The sequence below is a fragment of the Podarcis erhardii genome, assembly GCF_964252035.2.
Source record: "Podarcis erhardii genome assembly, chromosome: 15".
NCBI classification, from domain to species: domain Eukaryota; kingdom Metazoa; phylum Chordata; class Lepidosauria; order Squamata; family Lacertidae; genus Podarcis; species Podarcis erhardii.
This window is the reverse complement of record NC_138505.1, coordinates 34,933,288-34,955,246: the sequence shown is the minus strand read 5'-3', so window position 1 is coordinate 34,955,246 and position 21,959 is coordinate 34,933,288. Positions and strand designations below refer to the sequence as shown.

Genomic DNA, 21,959 nt, shown 5'->3' with positions numbered 1-21,959 from the left:
AAGGTATGAAGTAGCTGATGATGCAGAAGACCTCTCTCTGCGTAAGACGCTGAAGAGCTGCTGCCAGTCAGCAGACCAGGGATAGCCAGTGTGGTACTCTCTGGATATTTGTTGGACTACATCTCCCATCATCCCTGGCCATAGGCTGTGCTGGCTGAGTCTGATGGGAACAACACCTGGAGCGCACCACATTGGCTACCCCTGCAGTAGACAACTTTGGGCTGGGTGGACAAACAGTCTGACCTCACACAAGTTTCTTACCCAGAAGTCTCAGGGCCAGAGGCAGGGAGTGTAAACCAAGGCAGACAGGAGGTGGTGTTACAAAACCAGCAGTATAAGGGGATGGAGAAAGAGAGGTTAGGTTTTCTGAAATGAGCAGGTGGCTCAGGTTGAGGAGTCTGTGGCCCTCCAGATGTTTGCGACCTTCAGCTCCTGTCAGCCCAGAGAGCATAGCCCAGTGGTCAGAGATGATGGGAAATGAAGTTCAACCTGAAGAGCCCCAGGTTCTCTGGGCTTGAGCTTTTGCGGGGGATGTTCAAGGATTGACTGTTATGGTCAGCTGACAAAGTGGTCAGGCAGGTGATGACACTTCTGGTACTGCAGCCTAGGGGGCACCTACGAAGCACAGAGCTCAGTCTGCCAGGTTTGTGGATGATACAGCACATGGGTGGCAGAGGTGCTAAAGCATTAGCGCCTACTGGCTGGTTGCAGTGCCACAAGTGCTCTTTGCCCCTCATTTGTCTTATGGCTGTGGGTCTCCCCCTGCCCTCCACATTGGTACAACTAGTACCTGCCCAGATCACTAAATTAATGACAGTGTTAGGGATTTGGGTTTTTTTTTTTTAATTATCCCCCAGCAAACAGCTCAAAACCTCCCTGATCTGCCAGAGTACCATAGGCGTTGTGGTGGATCAAAGCTTATTACGCCTGTGGCCTTTTGAGGGCTTTGGAAACCCTTTCATAACTTGTAACATCCTTGTGTAGTTTGTATGTTCATTGCCCCTTCCCACTCCCCGCCACCAACTGCTTCACTGAGCCCAGCATCCCTCTTCCCAGCTGCAGGAAGGAAGAAGAAGCAGCGCCACGGGGAGACGGTTATCCCTCCCCGGTCACTCTTTGACCGAGCCACTCTGGGGATGCTGAAAATGAAGCGGGAAGGCAAAGAGCAGAAGAAGAACATCCTTCTGAAGCAGCAGACCCAGTTTGCAAAGCCGCTCCCGACTCTTGTGAAGCCGGCTGCAGAGGCGGGCCAAGACAATCCCGAGTGGCTCATCAGCGAGGACTGGGCGCTCCTCCAGGTGAGATGGCGTCTACAACACTGGGTTCACCGCAGATGCAAGAAGTCTTTGGGTTGCACTCACCTCTGGCTTGTACTCCGAATAGACCCATTGAAACTGATGGGCATAACCAACGTAGACCCGTTGATTTTCAGCGAGTCTGCTCGGAGTAGAATTTAGTTGGCTAGAACTCCATTGCTGAATAGCTAAATGTGCGTTTCTCCCAGTTTGTCGCCATCTGGCAGTCCTGGGTGCTTGATGCTTTCCCACTCCATCCACTAGGTGCCAGGTACGTTCCAAGAAAGGCTTGGCAAGAACTGGGCTCACTTCCAAGTCCTTCACCTGCCTCTGCAGCGTACAGACATAAGGTCTGGCGGGGTGTGTGCGCGCTGCTTATTTTTATTTATTGAGTCCCCTGTGCCCCCTCCCAATAAGAGTATTCCCAGGGTGGTAGACATTGCTACATGAAGTCATTTAAAAGGCAAAGACAACAGAATAAACCAGTTCAAGAACAGGTGGATTTGGTTGCAGCATAAACCAGCATCCTCAGAAGTTTTAAAAGCCTTTGAAAATAATAATTTAAAAAGTTCAACACTTTCATTTGATTGCCTTTCTTGGAATGTCTAAAACTACAACTGTTAGCCACTATTTTTCTTTATTTTCTGTGCAGCTACTAAGCTCTGTATTCCTTGTATGGGTATGTTTCTTACTTGAAATTAAAAATGAGTTTAAAAGCTTAAAAGTAATAATTTGTTGAGTGGGATGCCAAGTAACCCTCCCAGGTGGGGGTATTCCATAGGCAGAGCTCCCCATCTTACCCCGCTTACCAAAGATACTCAGAGGTGTGTGTGTGTCCAAAGACGATCTTATATTGTATAGGTTGATTCATCTGGCATGTGTTGTGCCTTTTGGGATCCCGCTTGGTGGACATAATGGCCAACCAGTATCGAGCCAGTTTTGCTTCAACCACAGTGATGACCTAAACTATTACCTGTAAAATAAATGGAAGACACTTGCTAATTTTGGAGAAGGTTAAGGAGACACCAATGGGGTGTTGACTAAACCTACCCCAATGCCCCCAGTTTGATTTTATTTTGCAAAACTGCAGCCCCACTCTGCATACCCCATTCCTTCATTTACATAGTCCTCACTCACCACAATGGCTGTCTTCTGCTTCCGCTGTCAAAGGCAATGCGCCTCTGATTATCATTTGCTGGGGGTCAAAGGAGAGTGCTGTTGTGCTCATGCTCTGCTTGCAGGCTTCCCATGGGTGCAAAATAGGATACCGGACTAGGTGAGCCTTCAGCCTAATCGGGCTACACAGGGCTCTTACGATCAGTTTTGTGCTGATAAAGTGTGATAAAATAGTGAGTTAACCTGTAATGTATTTTATTAAGCAAGTGGGACCCGCAACAAAGTCTTGCAGTGTGGGGTGCTCTTGTTCAAGTACCCCAGAAAGCAGCTCTGTCTCTCTGGTTACTTCATTCCATTCCCCTTCTCCTGTCCTGTTTTCTGGGTCCTCCACTCCAACAGATACTCAACATTCTGTGGCCACTGACCATGTGTAGTCCTGTTTTGTCACACACACACCTCAGTTACAGATAGGTAGCCGTGTTGGTCTGCCATAGTCAAAACAAAAAATTCCTTCCAGTAGCACCTTAAAGACCAACTAAGTTAGTTCTAGGTATGAGCTTTCGTGTGCATGCACACTTCTTCAGATACACTGAAACAGAAGTCACCAGACCCTTCTATATAGTGAGAAGGTGGGGAGGGGTATTGCTCAGAAGGGTGGTGGGAATGGGTGATTGGCAGATAGCTCAGGTGATTGGCAGATAGCACACACCTCAGGTTTGTGCCCCCCCCCCCCGTTGTACTGCTGCAAACCTTGTGTTCCTCCCAAGTGCTTCCTCTTAGGGAACCAGAACTGGACCACCCACACATCAGAATCAGCCCACCCACACATCAGAATCAGCACTCACCCCCCAGATATCATTAGTGGAGAGGATAGCAATAGAGTCTTACTTCCTGTCTGTCCTCCCCCTTCCTTGTAGGCGGTCAAACAGTTGCTGGAGTTGCCTCTCAACCTTGCAGTCGTGTCCCCGGCTCACACGCCCAACTGGGATCTGGTCAGCGACGTAGTGAACTCCTGCAGCCGAGTTTACCGCTCCCCGAAACAGTGTCGCAACCGCTACGAAAACGTCGTCATTCCGAGAGAAGAAGGGAAGGTGGGTGTAAGCCGAAATAGGCAACTTTCTTTCACACACTTTAGGGAGTCAGAAGCATAAGCAAATCCTTATGAAATTTGTAAAGAGAGGACCCGTACTTGTGATACTTTTCTCTTTTGGTTCGTTTTACCTGGCACTCTTTTTCCTCCCTTTTTTTTTGTATTTGGAAATAAAATAAAATCGGCAATGTGCTATAGAGTTCTTGCAACAGCCCTGTGAGTTAGGCCAGCATTTTGCCCGTTTTACCAATGGGGAGTTGAGACTGAGACATAGTGGCTTGTCCAAGGCCTCCCGGCATGCGTTCCCCCTCCCCCTCTTTTTTTTTTGGGTTGATCAGGGTACTGACCTCTGATCTCCTGGGCCTTAAGCCTCACCCTCTGTCCACTTGTACCACACTGGCTCTTATAGAGACTTTCTATTTATGTCACTAATCTAAATCCAAACCCATCACAGAAAGTCAAACTTTGCTTCTTATTTTACAGCTTATGTATGAAGCGAACCCTAAGAAGAAGACAAAAAGCATTTATAAGGTGTGCACTTACAAATTGTTGTTCCAATTCAGACAGTCTGGTATCTTAAGCATCAGCAGAGGTGGACACAAGATGAAGTAGGAGATCCATATTTGAGTCCTGATTTGAACGCTCAATCAGCCATTTAAAGCCTTCCCATCTATTTCGCGTTGACGCAATAGATTGTGGCGCCAGGCGACCTTTGTCTCAAAGATGTGATTTGAAGAGTGATTTCTCACACTTTAGCCAGCTTGAATTAAAAAATAAAAAAGTGTTTTGTCCACCTCCCAGAAATGCCACCTCATTCCGCATGATTATTATAATTAGTACCTTTTTTTTGGTTTTTTGTTTTGAAAAAAAAAATGTTTTGTTACTAGCATTTTTTACTTTTCATTTTGAAATCTGATTGCTTTGCAGACATTTAATGAATTAATCCCTGCAACGCCCCATCAGGTAATGTATCACCCCCAACTTAACAGCTGCAGAAGCGTAGTTGTAAATTAGTTGTAGTAGGGTTAGAGGTGATAGCAGCAAATATAAACAGCTTTCTGGAAACCAGACCGCAAAGGGGCAAAGTTGGGCGCCATGGAGAAAGAGCTTTTGGCCTCAAGTTACAGTTCCTGCTAAACTTCTTCTTCTGACCAAGATAATCATATTTAGGGAAATTTATGGGATGTTGCCGATTAACATGGCATTTGTCGGGAGACCAGTGAGTGTGAGAGAGAATGCACATGTGCATATTTTTATGTGCGCCTGGTGAAGGAGTACCTGAGGAAGTAGCATCACTGAAGGCAAGCGGGTGTGCACCTGATCAGTGGCTCAGCTACATTAGGCCTCTGAAGTCCCCATGCATGCTGCTCTGTGCTTTCCACAGAAGAGCAGGGTTAAATAAGTACAGGAAGCAAATTAGTGCTAGCAAGTCCATCTGGCAGTGTGTGGCCGATATGGTCTGATGTGACGGTATGGCTGGTTAGGCAGAGTAACTGCCCTAAGCACTCTGGTCCACTGACTTGACTGCTCTGACGTCTTAGGAGCCCTGGGTACGGGAGCTCCAAGGCGGGGTGGGGGGTGGGGCCAAAACAGGGGGAACGAGCCATTTTGTAAAAACAAAACCCGGCGCCAAAACAAAACCTTTGGCACTTAATCAAAGAAAGGGAGTTGTGGGGCACCCAGCCAAGCTGCTTCTCAGTGGTGCAGTTTGAACTGGTCAGGCCAGGTTCCCTGTTTCTGGTCCCGGTCAGCCCAGAGTTCCTACCTGCCCTATGGAATAGGGGGGTCAATAATGAGAATTATTCAGCTGCTCAGCCTTAATCTTCTGGCAAGCGGGAGAGGCTTGTGGGATTGGGGAAGAGTGAGGGTGGGCTGGAGAAGAGGGAAAGAGGAGAGTAATAAGAAAGGGGGTGGAGATGAGACAGAATCGTTTTGGAGTGTGGGGATAAGAAGTCAGTTGTTTGTGTACACTTCAGAAATACTACCCACCAGGACCTCCCAAGTGTTCCTAATTCTCCAGTCTCCATTTTCATGATTATATAAAATGGGAAATTAATCTGGTGGTATTTTTCTTTCCCTACATTTCTGACACTTGAATCGGCAGCTTACAAACTTGGTACCGATGCAATATTTGGCATAACCTATTAGCCATGGTTATAAGAGGGAAAGCAAGCCACATATCCCCCTTTGCCTCCTGCCCATCTCTTACACATGCTCTCTCTTCCTTTTCTGTTTCACGGCTGTTTATAGAGCAGGTTTATCTCTGCACTGATGACAGCGCTAACCATGGTTGGCTTTAACCAGAGTTTGCAAGCCTCCTTCAATCTCTGTATACAAAGCTAGCTTGAAGCCAGCCATGTTGAGCAATAATACAGATATTCATTTGTTCATTCATTGAATACATCTGTACAGTGCCCTTAATTCAGTAGATTCCCAATAAATCCAGGAACCATCTACCCACACCGTGTTTAGCTCTGAAAAGCAAAGGAAGAGGGACAAACGTGAGAAATGGAACACTCAGATCCATGGATCACCCTGCTATTGGGATTAAGCTCTAGTAGTTTATAATCGTAGTTTGTGCTTTACTTGTTTCTTAGTATTTGTATACTTAGTATACAGTAAGCCTGCAACTTACGCATTTAACTTGTGTGCATTCAACTTCATGTGCTTGGCAAAAATAGCAAATTAAAAGGGGGGCAGAAAGGGAGTGAATGTCGGGGGGGGGGGGAGAGAGACTTTGGCAGTCCCACCTGTCATTGAATCAAATGCGATTTTGGCTTTAGGCGCAGTCCCTGGAACAGAAGCCCTACATAAGTTGCAAGTTTACTGTACCAGATCTCTTACGTAGGCAGAAACATTACAGAGTCTTGTATTGCGCCTTGTAAAACTTTGTTGTTGTTTGTTCATATTTAGACAAAGAATAGCCGACCACTTCGAACAAATCAGCTCTATGCCCAAGATGAGGGCTCCACACACACCCAGCTTTACACTAATCATTTTGAGATTATGAAAATCATTGCTGGGAAGAGAAGCCCACCGATCAAACCCTTGTAAGTTCATAGGGAAGACGCTCCTCTTGCAGCCACTGCAGTAAAACTATTCTATACAAAAGCCATTTGCTATGCAAGTCCATTGCAACAAAAACAACAGAGGCTTGTGACACATTGCAAGTAGCTTTTTATGGCATAGCCTTTTTGTGGACCCTAGTCCAGTTCATCAGGTGCATGAAGTGCTATCCTTGAGTTAACAGGTCTTGAACCGGGTGGATGTGACTTAATAGCAATGACATGAGAAAAAAACTTCATCCAGTGATTATTCCATATTTAATTTGGTTAGTTCAGAAGACAGCTGTTGATAGCACAAACGTTGTGGCATTGGGTAGCCAATTAACACATGTAATTGACAAAAATCCCATGTGTTTTCATATTGTCTCCAATGGCAGTTCTTCATATACAGTGTATTGATTGTAAACAGAATAGAAATCTGAAGTCCACTATATAATTCTTCCTTGGGGTTCTTTGCCAAATGCAAATATGTTGTGTTTTCTTAAGGTCAAAAAGTGTTCTGGTGGATCTGTCAGTGCATGTGTTGGTGCCGTGACTTTAGAATATACAGCATTGCTCCTCTCTTCAGGAGTATTCTTTCTCCCCTCCCCTCCTCGGCCACCTTTAAATAAAGGGGCATTTTGGAAATGTGTTTCTTTGACAACAAATGTCCTCTTGGGTTGTATTTCAGACTTGGTATGAACCCTTTCCAGAAGAATCCAAAACACACTTCAGTACTTGCAGAAAGGTAAGAAGCTTCAGGTAGCAGGGAGGGGTGTGATAGGGCAAGATTAGCACCCGCCCCCCCCCTTCTTTCTCCAAGCACTTTAAGCAAAGAACAGGGAAAGGATGGAGTTGATCAAGGGTCAGCAAACTTTTTCAGCAGGGGGCCGGTCCACTGTCCCTCAGACCTTGTGGGGGGCCGGACTATATTTTGAAAAAAATAAAGAAAGAAAGAACAAATTCCTTTGCCTCACAAATAACCCAGAGATGCATTTTAAATAAAAGCACACATTCAACTCATGCAAAAACACCAGGCAGGCCCCACAAATCACCAAGTGATTCATTTTAAATAAAAGAACACATTCTGCTCATGTAAAAACACGCTGTTTCCCGGACCATCCGCGGGCCGAATTTAGAAGGCGATTGGGCTGGATCCGGCCCCCAGACCTTAGTTTGCCTACCCATGGAGTTGATCTTTTTAGCAGAGACACACACATACACAGAGAGATGCTCTGCATTGGGTGCAATCCAGCTAAAGCGAAAAGCTTCTAAGTCCTTGTTGATATTGCTGGAAGTGATTTTAAGCATGTGCTCAACTCTTCCATCAAAATCACTGCAGTAAAACTATTCTATACAAAAGCCATACAAAAGCTCAACTCTTCCATCAAAATCAGTAGGCCTTAATAAAAGCTCTGGACTTTTGACCAAATGGTGCCCCAGTTCTCCCCCCTTCATAATTTCTAATTTAGTTCGTTCCTCTTCATTCCCAGCGGCATCAACTACGACAAGCCACTTCCTCCCATTCAAGTTGCATCTCTCCGAGCAGAGCGTATCGCAAAGGAGAAGAAGGTACGTTGCGAAGGAGATTCCAGTTCCTGCGCCGAAACAGTGAGTCGGGGGATGTTGTTTGGTGATAGGTCCAGTCTCACTCCTCCCCCTCCATAGTGGGGATGAACTAATGTATATGGCATGCTGCAGCTATTTGAAATATGTGATATAAAGGCTTTGTATTGACACTGTAGGGGCTTTATTCACAGTCTAATCTGGACTTAGTTCATTTATGAAATTTGTTGTTTTACCAGCACGGCTGGTCTCTCATTGTGTTACCAGTTCGGTTTTTTTAGGGCATGTTCTCACGTTCATTTTGCCAGTGCGGCTGGGGCAGTAATATTGAAACTTGGGAATAGCGTCATGGGTGTATCTTTCATTCATCATGTGATAAGTGTCTCCCATGCTTCTTATTTTGTTTAGAAACAGAAGCTGAAGTCGGGTGGTGGTGGGAGGGTATGATTCAGACTGGGACAGCAGTGCATGGGATTGATCTTGTCTCCCTGCACCATTATTTATTTAAATATTTGGAAACCACACTTCCATACATAATAATCAAAGGTGCAAACAGGCTAAAGACACAGCATTGCAATAAAAATGCCAGACAGATCAGTAAGAGCGGGTTGGCAGAGAATATGAGATTTAAAAGCATGCGGGGGGCAGGCTTTATGTTGTGGGGGGGGGGGCAGAACTGAGTTATCTGTGAAATGATTGGTCAATTAAGTATTTTTTATTTTCTTAATGGGAGGGGCAGCTGCACCCCCTGACTACGCCCATGTTTGAAAGGCCCGTCTGAATAATACAGTTTTTAGAAGACATCAAAAAAATGAACAGGGATGTCTCCTGCCAAACTTCTATTGGCAAGGAGTTCCACAGGGCAAAATGTGCCACACCAAAGACTCGGTCCCTGATTAGGGCAAGCTGAACCTCAGGGGCATGTGAGACAAACCAAAGTGTCCCAGGCCTCAGTGGCCAAGGTGGACCGGAAGGAATTCCTTGCTGTAAATCACCCAAATCTCAGCTATTTACCCCTCAAGTAAATTCGTATTTTGGGGCAGGTCAGAGGAAAAGATTATTGGGAAATGGCACATGGAATTTTTCTGTACCCCAAGCTGGATTGGGGGTTTCTCTGTTGATTCCGAGGACAGGAGAGACTATCCTGTGATGAACCTGTTGCTTGTTTGGGGCCACTAGCGCTGCTGTATATAATGGGGTGGAAGAGGCATCTGAACAGCTATTCCCAAGTCTTCATATATTTTTCTCCCCCTGCCCCCCACCTACATTGGGAAAGGTAATATGAAGATCTGCCCTAAAGAACTGACACAAAATGAAGGGACTGGACCTTGTATATAAAGATGTCGAGTCTAGGCAAATTCAACATATCCACCTGTTCACAGCCAATTGAAGAGAGGAGCGTGAGAATGGCTCGCCTTGTTCGGGATGCTTTTATCTGCCCTTTGAACAGGAACCAACCGCTTTTTCTCCTTCCTTATCCCCCAGGCTCTGGCTGAGCAGCAACGGGCCCAGCAGCAAGCTGGACCTCAGCAGCAACAGCAGGCCGGCCAGCAACAAACACAGCAAGCGGCAGTACAGCAAGCCCAGCCTCAGCCCCAGGCTCAAGCCCAGGTAGTCCAGCAGCCCCAGGCTGTGGTGCAGACGGCTGTTACCACTGTGGCAAACACTGCAGTGCTGGTAAGACACTCTCGAGGGGTTGCAAATAGCCACTGGCCCAGATGCCTGTGGGGAGTGGAGAGCGTGTCCGGACTGATGCAGCAGTTAAGCTATGCGAGAGTCTCCTCTTATTCCCCAAACTCAAAGGACGCATAGCATCATAAAGTGTGGGAGAGGCAGGCTAAGAAGTGTCATGATAAGCCACATTTGCAGGGGTTCTTGTGGGCTTGTAACTTTCACAGGCAAAACTGTGTGGCTGCATTCTTGTTTTAAGACCAGCATCCTGTAGCGCTACAGGCACAGGCAGTGACCAGCCTTAACATCAGGCACGTCCATTTATATGCTGACTGTTTGTTTGACTGGTGGAAGCAAAGATGTTACCTGCTATAGGCTGCAAACCATAACTCTGATTTTCTGTCGGGAGGGAATCAGATGGTTATAGGCTAAATTCATGTTTTGTGCTTCTCCCCTGCCCCCAAGAGGACCTGTTATTTTTAAAATAAGTTTTGGATTTATCAGCAGCACAAACCCACTTCATTTTTATTTATTTATTTTACTTTTTCACTTGTGCTTACATTTATTGGTGTGTATTCTGTGCTAAATCCTTAAACCAGTTAGAAACATAGCTTGAATATCCATGGAGATCATTTGGGACTCTGGCTAATTTTGAGAAAGCTCTGTCACATATGAGCAGGTAGCTTCACGGCTCTTACATGGTGCCCACATTCATGCATAATGCTGAAATTTCTGGCTGCTTCAGCCAGAGCACACACAAGTTTCCACAGCCCTTTTCCTGTCGCTTCACTTCGCCTGAACAAGTCAAGATTTAGCACTTGACTGTATCTTCCAGCTGCTTCTGAAAATAGGGCTAATGTCTTCCAAACAAACCAGGATAGGAAACCATCATTTAAACTTTGCATCATATCCTGGCTTGTTTGGAAGGCATCAACCACAGGTTTGGGGTTCACGTGCAAAGGGGAACTTTCATTAAAATGCCAGCTTTTTAATTAACTGCCGGCTTCAAAGGTTTGTGAAGAAGTTTTGTGCTGCTGCACACAGCTCATGCCACATCCTGGCCAGCATTGCATGCCAACCCTTCCACGTCCCGGTATGTTTCTCTCTTTAACCAAAATTATCTCTTGGCCAGGCTGGCACAATGAAGACCTCGGTGACTGGGACAAGCATGCAGACAGGTAAGTTATACCTCCCATAGTAAAGCATTGTGGGTGGTGGAGAAATGACTATGCCTGCCTCCATTGCAGGCCCAGACTGACCTTTTGGTTTTGTTTCTCAGCTACAGTGAGCGGGAACGTTATTGTAAATACAGTGGCTGGGGTTCCTGGAACGACCTTTCAGCCAATCAACAAGCGGCTGGCTTCGCCCGTGATACCGGGATCACTGGCGGTGAGTATTTTCAGATGCCTAGTGTGTCACTTTCAGGCTCCCAATGAGGGCAGCGATTTCAACTAGAGTCCAGTGTGTGTGTGGATGCAGTTTGATTATAGATAGGGGCACCTGGAAAAAATCCTATCATGGAAGTGGGATTCTTTACTATGGCGAGGACAAAGCTTGGTTTGCCAAGATGTCTTGAGTTTGAGCCATTTGGTCAAGGATAACCTTAACTTGAGAGCTGCGACAATTTACATCTTTCTTCCTTTCCTTTAGACCGCAGGAGGAACGGCTACAGCCCAGGTGGTACATACTCAACAGAGAGCAGCTGCCGCACCTGCTGCATCTGCAGAACTGGTGACCATAGCATCTACCCCAGGGGTCCGAGCAGTGACATCGGTGACAGCGCCAGCGGTTGTCACTACTAACCTGACCCCGGTCCAGACCCAAGCAAGATCCTTAGTCACTCAGGTTACTCCAGGTAAAGAGTGTACATTTTGCATAGTCCGATTTAAAAAACAAAAACAAAACACATTTAAATCTTACCTGTGGGATACATTCCCAAACTGGTAGTAACATCTGCTTCTTATTTCCAATCCTCTGCTGACTTGGCCTTATGCGGGTTTTAACAACAACAACAACAACAACAACAACAACAACAACAACAACAATTTATACCCTGTTCATCTGGCTGGGTTTCCGCAGCCACTGTGGGCAGCTCCTAACAGAATATTAAAATCATGATAAAACATCAAACATTAAAAACTTCCTTAAACAGGGTTGCCTTCAGATGTCTTCTAAAAGTCAGATGTTTATTTCCTTGACATCTGATGGGAGGGCGTTCCACAGGGTGGGCACCACTACCGAGAAGGCCCTCTGCCTGCTTCCCTGTAACCTCAATTCTCGCAGTGAGGGAACTGCCAGAAGGCCCTCGGGAAGCTGGACCTCAGTGTCTGGTCTGAAGGATGGGGGTGGAGATGCTCCTTTAGGTATAATGGGCTGAGTATATTATATTTAGCCCATGGATGGGGAACCTGCGGCTCTCTAGATGGTTTTAGACTCCAATACCCATCGTGCCTGCCCACTGAGCATGCTGGCTGGGGCATCTGGAAGGCCAAAGTCTCCCTGCCCTCAGTTAAATCTGTGGGGACCTTTTCACCTCGAAGGCCAACCTCCCCGGAGCGGGAAGTGCATGACAGAGTGCTGAGGCAGAGACGAAGGAGGGCACCAAGGTAATTCTGCCTTTGTACTTACCTCATTTCTGCACCCACTCCCACACCCCTCTCTATCCCATATCAAGGCAAGCCAGAGGCTTTATCAGAGTTCAAGGACACGTTCTAAGCTCTCTCAGAAACTCTCAGGCAGGGTGTGAAGCAGGGCCAAGCAGGAGTGTTGCTTGGGAACAGGGCTGGCCGAGTAGGGGGGGCTGTTGATGACTTGTAAATTGTGCCGCTGAAGCTTTTTGCTGCTTGTTACTGGGAATTGTTTTGTGAAATCTTTATGAATTGCATGCTGTAGGTTTTGTTCCTTAAAAACGTTGCAGGTCGCTTGGAGGTGAGTTTTTTGTGTGGGTAATGAATGGCTAGGAAGTGTAATCAATCTCCTTTTCTTCTTCTCTTCCCCCTGCCCCCAGCAGCTCCAGCAGGTGTGCAGTTGTCGGGGAAGGCTATCAGCCCGGCTCACTTCCAGCTCCTGCGGCAGCAGCAACAGCAGCAGGCAGCAGCAGGCCAGGTCCAAGTCCCACAGGCCCAGTCGCCAGCCCAGATTAAAGCTGTGGGGAAGTTATCCCAGGTGAGGGAGAGGCTCCACGATTTGTGAGCACTAGTGTCGGTCAGAGCGCTGCATTGCACCCCATCTGCACCATGCGTTGAAAGCAGCACAATGCTGCTTTAAGAGCGAGAAAAATCCTGAAGTGGCCCTCCAAGACCCACAGCAATTTTCAAGTATTCAGGGGGTGGGGAGTCCGTAGCTTGGTAGAAGAGTGGTGTAAATTGGGCATATTTGCATCATGGAGTTGCGGGGAAGGGCAAGGAGTTTGCCTGAGTGCTGAAGCCCTGCCTCCAACCCCTAGAGATTTAACCTGATCCCCTCTCACTTCTGAGATGCTTTGCCCATGCACAGTGTCAAGCATATCTTTACAGTCATCAGAACTGGAAACCTGCTCTTTGAAACCAAAAGATACAAGCAGGGGGTCTGGGAAAGGAGGCTCCCACTCTCAACACCAGATTCTCTATTTTTAGCTTTGTCATTTCCATGGAATCCTGGTATAAACATAGCGTTCATGTATTTTTGATAACGTGGCATTTGATTTTACATGTGCACCTAATGTATATAGCAGTCTTCTCCAACCTGGGGCTGATGGAGTTTGCAGTCCAAAGCATTTGGAGGGCAACATAAGAACCTGCCTTATACTGAGTTGGACCCTTGCCCTGTCTAACTCAGTTACTCCCTGTGCCGACTGGCAGCGCCTCTCCATGGTTTCAGGCACAGACTCTTTCCTAGCCCTACCTGGAGAAGCCGGGGATTAAACTAGGGACCTTCTGCATGCACGGCAAAGACTCTACCGCCGAGAGCAACCCAGATGGGGGAAGGTGCAGTGCATTACGTAACATGCACTGTGTTTTGAGATCTATACGCTCAGTCAGGGTGGATAAAAATCAAGGATTAATTTTTTAAAAAAACATACTTTTTTATTTAAATCGGATTTTTAAATTTAAATCGGATTTTTAAATTAAAATGCTTTTGGAGGAGAAATCTTTCTAAAGATAGTTTTCTATTTAAGTTACATTACAGTCCAAAGGCTATTCATCAGGAAATAAGTATTCGTTTTACGTCAGTGTGGCGTAGTGGTTAAGAGCGGTAGTCACGTAATCTGGGGAACCGGGTTCACATCTCCACTCCTCCACATGCAGTTGCTGGGTGACCTTGGGCCAGTCACACTTCTCTGAAGTCTCTCAGCCCCACTCACCTCACAGAGTGTTTGTTGTGGGGGAGGAAGGGAAAGGAGATTGTAACCCACTTTGAGACTCCTTAAAGGGAGTGAAAGGCGGGATATCAAGTCCAAACAACAACTCCTCCTCCTCCTCCTCCTCCTCCTCCTCCTCCTCTTCTTCTTCTTCTTCTTCTTCTTCTTCTTCTTCTTTTCATGAGTGCTAAAACTCAGTCTAAGTTTTTAAATAAAAAACCCCATTTAACCACATCAGTTAGCAGACATGGATACATATGCTATAATGTTATTGTTTTAGTTAAATAAATTGTTATTAAGGAAATGATCATTTTTCTCCTTCCAATAAAGTACAGCAGAAAAGTTGTCCAAATATAAACAGTTAACTTATTAAACCTCACAATAATTTTATAATGATCTGTCTAGGTATTTATAATAGTATAACCAAATCAGTAATTTTTGATATAACTAAAAACTGCTCTGAAAATTGATTATTCCAAAAATGAAACCTTCATCTGGTTGTAAATATTAAGATTATACCAGCAAGAATGAGTCTTTCTGTAAAATAAATAAATGATTTAAATCAAGTCTTACTGATTAGTGATTTAAATCAGGTCTTACTGACTAGTGATTTAAATTGATTTGTTTTAAATCAAATCCACCCTGCGCTCAGCAAATCTTGGTACTGTATCAGAAAAGAAAAAAATTGATTCTAATTCTGTCCTGGTATCAGAAGCCATTTAGCAGAGCCAAAAGTCGTGGTGGTGGTACGATGTTGTGTTTCCCTCTCTTCAGGAGCAGCTCATCAAGTTACAGAAGCAAAAGATGCAGATTCCCCAGCAGCAGGCTGCCCAGCAGCAGGCCCAGCCTGGAGCCCAGCAACAGGCCTCTCAGGTTCAAGTGCAGCAGCAGCAGCAGCAGACCCAGCAACTCACGGCCGTCGCAGCACCGAGGCCAGGGGCCGTCCTCACTGGCACCACCGTCACGAACCTCCAGGTTGCTCGCCTTGTAAGTCAGCCTTGGGGATCCCGCAGAGGTTAACAAGCCAGCAGAAATTTCAGTTAGCCTGGCACCGGTGGGACGGTTGGCAAAGAGGAAAGACTGGGCACAAGCCTTCTCCTCTTTCTTTTTTGGCTTGGCTAAATGCTGCCTGCTGTGTGTGTGTGTGTGTGTGTGTGTGTGTGTGTGTAGAGAGAGAGAGAGAGCTCTGCCCTTCCTCTGCTGGCTCATTCACTCTCCTGCATGGTCTTCTGCACTGGCTGGGCAAATTCTTAAAATGCATTTAAGCACTGGACTGGCAGCCGCAGAATTCTGCTCAGCTAGAGCACTCTTCGTTGTGAACGCAAGGTGAAAAGTCTTTCTGGAACAGTTGACTTCTTTCTCACAGACAGTATATATTTGGGAAGCAGACCGTTCCCCTCTGTTGACCCCTAAGCAACTGACATTTAGAGGACACTGCTTCTGAACACCAGGGCTCCATTTAGCCCTCATGGCTTCTGGGGGTCAATAGAGCCTGCCCCTCCTCCATGGATTTGTCTTAAGCCCCATTTGAAGCCATCTGGGTCAGCCTTCTCCAACCTGTTGTCCACCAGGTGTTTGGGACAACCACCATTTGTTCCTGTCCATTGGCCAGTTGGTCTGATGGGTGTCATAGTACAAAACTTCTGGAGGCTGCTGGCTGAGAGTTGGAGTGTAGCAGCATCCAGAAAGCCACAGGTTCCCCATCCCGTTTTAATCCAGGGGTGGGGAACATTTTTAAAGTTGAGGGCCACATTCTCTTGCAGAGAACCTTCAGGGGGCCACATGCTGTGACGGGCAGGGCCAGAGGCGAAAGTGGCCAGAGCACTTTGTACGAACACTCACGAACCTTTCTCTGTTCTGCAAGCATTATCAGAGTTCAGAGAAACGTTACAGACAGGCAAAGTGACTCAAGGAGGGTGTGAAGCAGGGTCAGTGAGGGCCTGAGTAGAGTTCCAAGGGCCAGATAGGTTTCTCGTTCCTGCCTCATTGCGTTGCCGTTCTGTGGAGCACATTGCATTCCACCAGAAATAGGCAGGTCTCCTCTCATGCTTGTGCAATAATCCCAATTCCTTACTGCTCAGACTCGTGTTCCTGCTTCCCAGCTTCAAGCGCAAGGCCAAATTCAGGCCCAGGCACCGCAAGCAGCCCAGGTGGCGTTGGCGAAGCCTCCGGTGGTGTCTGTTCCAGCTGCCGTAGTGTCATCTGCAGGGGTCACCACGCTGCCTGTCACAGTCGCTGGGATTAGCGTCGCTATTGGACAACCACAGAAAGCAGCAGGTGTGTCAATCATTATTCTTAACCTGTGTGTGTGTGTGTGAGAGAGAGAGCATATCAAGAAAAAACCCGAACTTTCATTTTAAGTTTCCTTTCCCCCTTTTCCTTTCTCAGGGTGATGCCCAATATGTCACTTTCTTTTTCTTTCTCTTTTTAAAATCAGAGACTTACTAACGCCTATACTGTACCATGCTTGTGACAGTGAATTCTCCAGTTGGCCAAGGACTTGGGATATTCAGTGGGTCAGGGAATCAAACAGATTGCAGACTTGCTTCTGTGAAGCAGAAGGAAAGCTGTCGGTTTAGCTGTAGCACAGGAGCTGGTGGAGAACTGGCAAGAGGTTTTATTTCTATATCAAAAACTTGCCCCCTGCTTCATCCCAAGGTGTTTTAGGTTAAGATATGAAAACAGTTCAGAATTAGCCCTCCTCCTCCCCCTCTCTCTAAAACCACCCCACTTTGGGTTGTGCTGCGTGCACACAAATTGCTGCCCAGCACATTGCCTACAGTCATCCTGCTCCAGTCAGGTCGGCAAGAAGAAGAGGAGTTTGGATTTGATATCCCGCTTTATCACTACCCAAAGGAGTCTCAAAGCGGCTGACATTCTCCTTTCCCCTCCTCCCCCATAACAAACACTCTGGGAGGTGAGTGAGGCTGAGAGACTTCAGAGAAGTGTGACTAGCCCAAGGTCACCCAGCAGCTGCATGTGGAACAGCTGAGACGCGAACCAGGTTCACCAGATTACGAGTCTACCGCTCTTAACCACTACATCACACTGGCAAAGTTGTGGGGACGTGCTAGTGGAGGGCAGGAGCAGCAGTTCTGAGGAGGAGGAGGGTGCTCAGGTTCGCAGTGCTTCGGAAAAGTCCCTCCAAAGCACAAGTGCTCCAGAAACTTGGAAGGAGATGAGTAGGATCATCAATGGGCACCAAAGGCACTTACCTCCAAAATTCAAGAGGACCCCAGGTGAAGGCCTCATCCTTCTGGAAGCAGGCTTGTGTGGCTACCACAAATGTCAGGTTCGTTTAGTAGCCAGGACAGGTGGGCCTCTGACTACTGATAAAAGAGCAGTAGTGGGGAAAGATATGTTGAAGGAGAAAGGTCTTCAATAAGCACTGAAAACACAACAGTCTAATATTTAACAGGAAGGAATTCCAAAAAGGTATTGCGGAGCATCACTGTAAACAATGTCTCAAAACTTGCAGTGTCCAGTCTTTTAGTTCTGTCCTTCATATCCTGCATAGGAGGACAGACTGTGGTGGCTCAGCCACTGAACGTCCAGCAGCTCTTGAAACTCAAGCAGCATCACCAGGCAGCCCAGCAGCAGAAAGCCATCCAGCCTCAGGTTGCCCAAGGACAAGCTGCTGTTCAGCAAAAGGTACCCCTCTCTGTTCCCGTCAATGCCTTTGCAAACGCTGCATTACCATTAAGGTGGGAGACTGGATATGCTGGCTATTAGAAGCGTTCTAAAGATGGAGGAATGGCCTGCTGTTATCACCAACTCTTACCTGTAAGTAAAATTGTCGCAGTAGAGCACAGCTGCATAGGGCAAAGATTTGTATGTACTTTCCTGGATTCAGAGAACTCCACTCTGTTTGTTACGTTCCATATCCTGCCTTTCCCCGAAGGAGGTCAGGGCAACGTGCATGCTTCCACACACCCCTATATCCTCTAAGCAAGCCTGTCAGGTAAGTTGGGAAGAGAGGTCGTGACTGGCAAAGGTCACCCAGCGATTTTCCTGGGGGAAATGGGGAATCGGAACCTGATTCTTCTGGTCGTAATCTGACATTTTTAACCAGTGCGCTGACTCAAAGAGGTTGAATGCCCTATTTTGCCCTTTCAGATAAATGCCCAGCAAGTCACCGTCCAGGCCCAACAGCAGACATCACAGCAGCAGAAAGTCTATGCTACACAGCCAGCCATTAAGGCACAGTTCCTACCAACGCCGCTTTCTCAGGCCCAGAAACCTGGTGGAGCCCAACAAGTCCAAACCCAAATACAGGTAAGGCTACTGGGCCTCTTCCCCTCTCTTTGACGAGGATCTGATATTGGTACTCATACAATAAGAGCCTCTTCCGTTTCCCTGCCGGTTGTTCGGTGTCTGTTTCTACCCAGATCGTCCCCAGTCAGGTGTGGAACCCACAGACGCTGGCTTAATTCACACATTTGCGGAATACTGGATACTTTTTAAATGACAAACCCCTTCTCCCCCAATGTGTTGTTCTTAAAGGTTGCAAAGCTCCCACAAGTGGTCTCGCAGCAGGCAGCCGTAGCCAATATTCAGCAGGTGGTGTCTGTTTCCCAACAGGTAAGGTTTGTGGGATCCCTCATTTCAAATTTGCATGCATTTTTTTTCAAAATCTTGAGCGGGGAAGTATAACTTCTGAAATTGCCTTTAGAAAGGATTTTCACTAGCAAGCATTTCTGTTTACCTCTTCCCCTTTTTCTTCCTCCCCGCACCCCCCCAAGGTTCAAGCTCAGCCGCAGACGGTGACTTTGTCCCAGACGACAGCAGGACAGCATCAGGTCCAAGTCATCCCTGCCACCACCGCCACCGCTCAAGTGGTCCCACAGAAACTGGTCCAGCAGCAGGTTGTCACGGCAGCATCTCCCCAGATTCAGGCAGCCGGCGTACAGAACCCATCCCAGGTTCCGGCATCATCTGACGGCCAGACTCAGCAAGCGAAAGTGCAAATGAGGACTCCGGTCAGGATAAAGGCGCCCAACAAACCCAGCTGAGTCCATGGTGACCTCACAGCAGTGAGCAAAGGAGGACACGCTATTCATGCTTCCTGCAACCTGGCAAAAGCTGGAGCCTGCAGACCTGTTTGCACAGGAAACTTTGCCGGCGGTCCCTTCACCAGAGAGCCTCTCCCCAAAAGCTGCAGGTGCACTTTGTGACTCTGATCCTGTGTGAAGTTCCCAGGAAGGCCGCACGTTCAAACCATACGCCGTGTAAATATTTAAAGACCTGGATCTCTGCTTGTTTTCATAAGAGAGATAAGCGAAGAGGTTGCTCTCAAGTATCCGTAGAAATCTGCATAGTCTCACATATCACCATCACTGCCATAGGAAAATCCTCTTTGAGTGGGTTTCAAATGACTAAAAGGCAATGCTCAGTCAGTGGCTGGCAGAGCAAGAGTCCTCTCCACTTGTTTTGAAGTTGAGTTGTGACAAGCCCTTCATAAGTTGGCTGGGAGTGGGGATTTGTTGGAAGCTCTCTCCAGAACATTTAGCCAATAAATGTGAAGATTTGTAAGTATCTGTAATTATGAACCATATTTCAGTCTCCATTTTTGTAAGTCCTTTTTTTAAAAAAAAAATTTGCTAGCTGTGTGTCAAGTTGTGTGTCCTGTTCCCCTCCCCAACTGTACAGTTTTTTTTAAAGCACTCACCCATAGGCTTTCACTCTCATTTTCCCACCTTTAAGGTAAATAATAATCCAGGCATGTGTCTTGGGGAAATAAATACTATGTGATAGTATCTGTGTGTTTAATTATTACCCATTGTTTCTCTTCCTACCCCACTTAATTTCTAAAAAGAAAGGTTTCATTATCAAATGATAAGCAAAAACGGTTCATTGCCCTTATTTCTCGCCTGGAGCAGCCAGACTAGGAGAATGCTCTGGTATTTTTTTCATTGTTGGGATCTGTTTTAAATGTCTCTGCTTTATAGGAAGAGGAACTTAAAAATTTCAGTCTAAATTCTTTAGTTGTATTAATAATTGGATCTAAATGTTTTTGTGCTCTTCTTTTACCAAACGATAAGAAATGAAATCTTCATGCGGGGCATTTGTGGGTTGCTAATTTTGCAAATTTCGCCTGCCTTACTAATTTTTGAGTTCCTGAGCAACTGTGAAACAATCAGGGACAGCAGCTTCTGACTCCCTCACCCCCCCCCCCCAATTCATGGCAAAATGTCTTTGCCATGTTTTAAAAACTGACACTGCTTCTGGAACCTCAGATTGTCTGCTGTTTTAGTTACTATGCTGCACAATGTGCCATGAGAACAAAATGAGAAATTATTAAATGCTAGAAAAAGGATCATGGTTTGCAGGGAAGTGATATATCTGCATGCTACACAACTGGGACCCCATTTTTGGTGGGGTGGGGGTTCTGCCGTTCTTCTCAGACTACAGAGCCAGCCCAAAGCTTGTGGGTCACAGTGGGCTCTGTGCTAAGCTCTTGTGGATTGTGACCAATGTAGATTCCTGTTCTGCATACATGAATTATTGGACTGCAACTGTTAGAGAGCACAGGCAACATTTTGAACCTGCAGAGCCCCTAGCCCTTTCATTTAAATTCAGTTCCCTCTTGAAACATGCCTGCTTTTCTTGGAACCTCAGTTTTTACAATTGTCAGTTGTGTGTGTTTGTTTGTTTTGGTTTTTTTATAAAAAAATAAGTGTTTGTACATAAAAGAAGTAGAGACAGATCAACCCTCCCTCTATAGCTTTGTACTATTACATTTGTTGGTTTGTGTTTGTGAGAGCTGCTATTACACAGGCAGCGGAAGAATTAAAATGCAAGCTGAAGGCAGCGGCAACACACAAAATAAGATGGTTGGGAACCACTTGGAATGTCTCTTGTGTTAGCAGAGGGCTTGCCAACCTGGTACCCTCCAGATGTTATGGACTACAACTCCCATGAGCCCTCACCAGCAGAGTTGGCTGGGAACCACCCAGAATATTTCTTGCGTTAGCCTCTTTGGAGATGAGTGGGTCATGCATAGAAGCTGGTTCCTGGTAGATCATTGCGCCTATTTCATACTGTATACTGATGTCCACCACCCCCCTTCCAAAAAGTGTAGTTAGTTCTGGTTTTACTTCTGAAAAAAAAGTTTATATCTTTATTATGTGTATAAATGCAGTGGGGTGTAAATGTAAACAGAAAAGAAAAAGTAAAGGTTTCTCTCCTCCCCTGCATTTTTTTTTGACAGCCTCTGTGTTTGGTTTTGATTGTGTCAGCAGAAGCAATGTCTATTTCTACAGACAGTGAAGATGAAAATTAGACTCTCCCCTCTGTCTCTCCCTCCTCTTCCCTCCCTCTCACAAAAAGGTGTGTTAGGAAGCCGGTCTAATTTGTAAATATCTTTATGAACATAAAACATTTGTACTTGACCAGTAGGATTGTAAGGACTTGTGATGTATCCTACCTGAAGGTGTAATAAAGTGTACATTTTTATAACACATGGCTGCCATTATTTCTTTGGACTTTTGTATTTTGCATTGACCCTTTAGGATCTGCTTCCTTGCCACGAAATGTTAGTTCCTTCCCCCCCTGGAAACCATGAGGGAAGGGGAGGCTAATAAAACCCCAGAAACTTTAAAACAGCTTTGCAGGTTCAACCTTTTATCAAGATGCATCATTCTAGAGGTGATAAACAAGAAGAAGCTGAAATTAGAACTCCATGTGCACTAATGTCAAAACAGAGACATCCCCCCCCCCCGTCTCCAAAATAAATAGGGAGAGCGAGTCTTTTCTTAAAAAAAATAATTTTTATTGAGATTTAAGATCACCCACCAACACCAATAAAACATCAAATCTTATTACATATATCCTACTTT

At 46.1% G+C, this 21,959-nt stretch overlaps 1 protein-coding gene across 20 annotated transcripts in view; it reads left to right on the top strand.

The window, feature by feature from the left end:
- The window catches only part of EP400 (E1A binding protein p400), a 76,752-nt gene extending 55,173 nt beyond the window's left edge, over positions 1-21,579 (top strand). For 8 of the 20 annotated variants that reach the window (XM_081842671.1, XM_081842670.1, XM_081842669.1 and 5 more), the window contains 18 exons: positions 1,057-1,298; positions 3,329-3,502; positions 3,985-4,032; positions 4,429-4,464; positions 6,415-6,551; positions 7,237-7,293; positions 8,039-8,156; positions 9,597-9,788; positions 10,915-10,960; positions 11,062-11,171; positions 11,433-11,637; positions 12,790-12,947; positions 14,896-15,108; positions 16,203-16,398; positions 17,639-17,772; positions 18,238-18,396; positions 18,625-18,702; positions 18,864-21,579. In XM_081842671.1, the coding sequence (XP_081698797.1) occupies positions 1,057-1,298; positions 3,329-3,502; positions 3,985-4,032; positions 4,429-4,464; positions 6,415-6,551; positions 7,237-7,293; positions 8,039-8,156; positions 9,597-9,788; positions 10,915-10,960; positions 11,062-11,171; positions 11,433-11,637; positions 12,790-12,947; positions 14,896-15,108; positions 16,203-16,398; positions 17,639-17,772; positions 18,238-18,396; positions 18,625-18,702; positions 18,864-19,133 (2,573 nt within the window). In that variant the 3' untranslated portion in view covers positions 19,134-21,579. The remainder of the gene's footprint in view (positions 1-1,056; positions 1,299-3,328; positions 3,503-3,984; positions 4,033-4,428; positions 4,465-6,414; positions 6,552-7,236; positions 7,294-8,038; positions 8,157-9,596; positions 9,789-10,914; positions 10,961-11,061; positions 11,172-11,432; positions 11,638-12,789; positions 12,948-14,895; positions 15,109-16,202; positions 16,399-17,638; positions 17,773-18,237; positions 18,397-18,624; positions 18,703-18,863) is intronic. The other 12 variants (XM_081842673.1, XM_081842683.1, XM_081842666.1 and 9 more) reach the window with 7 other exon arrangements.
- Positions 21,580-21,959: the final 380 nt, after the last annotated feature.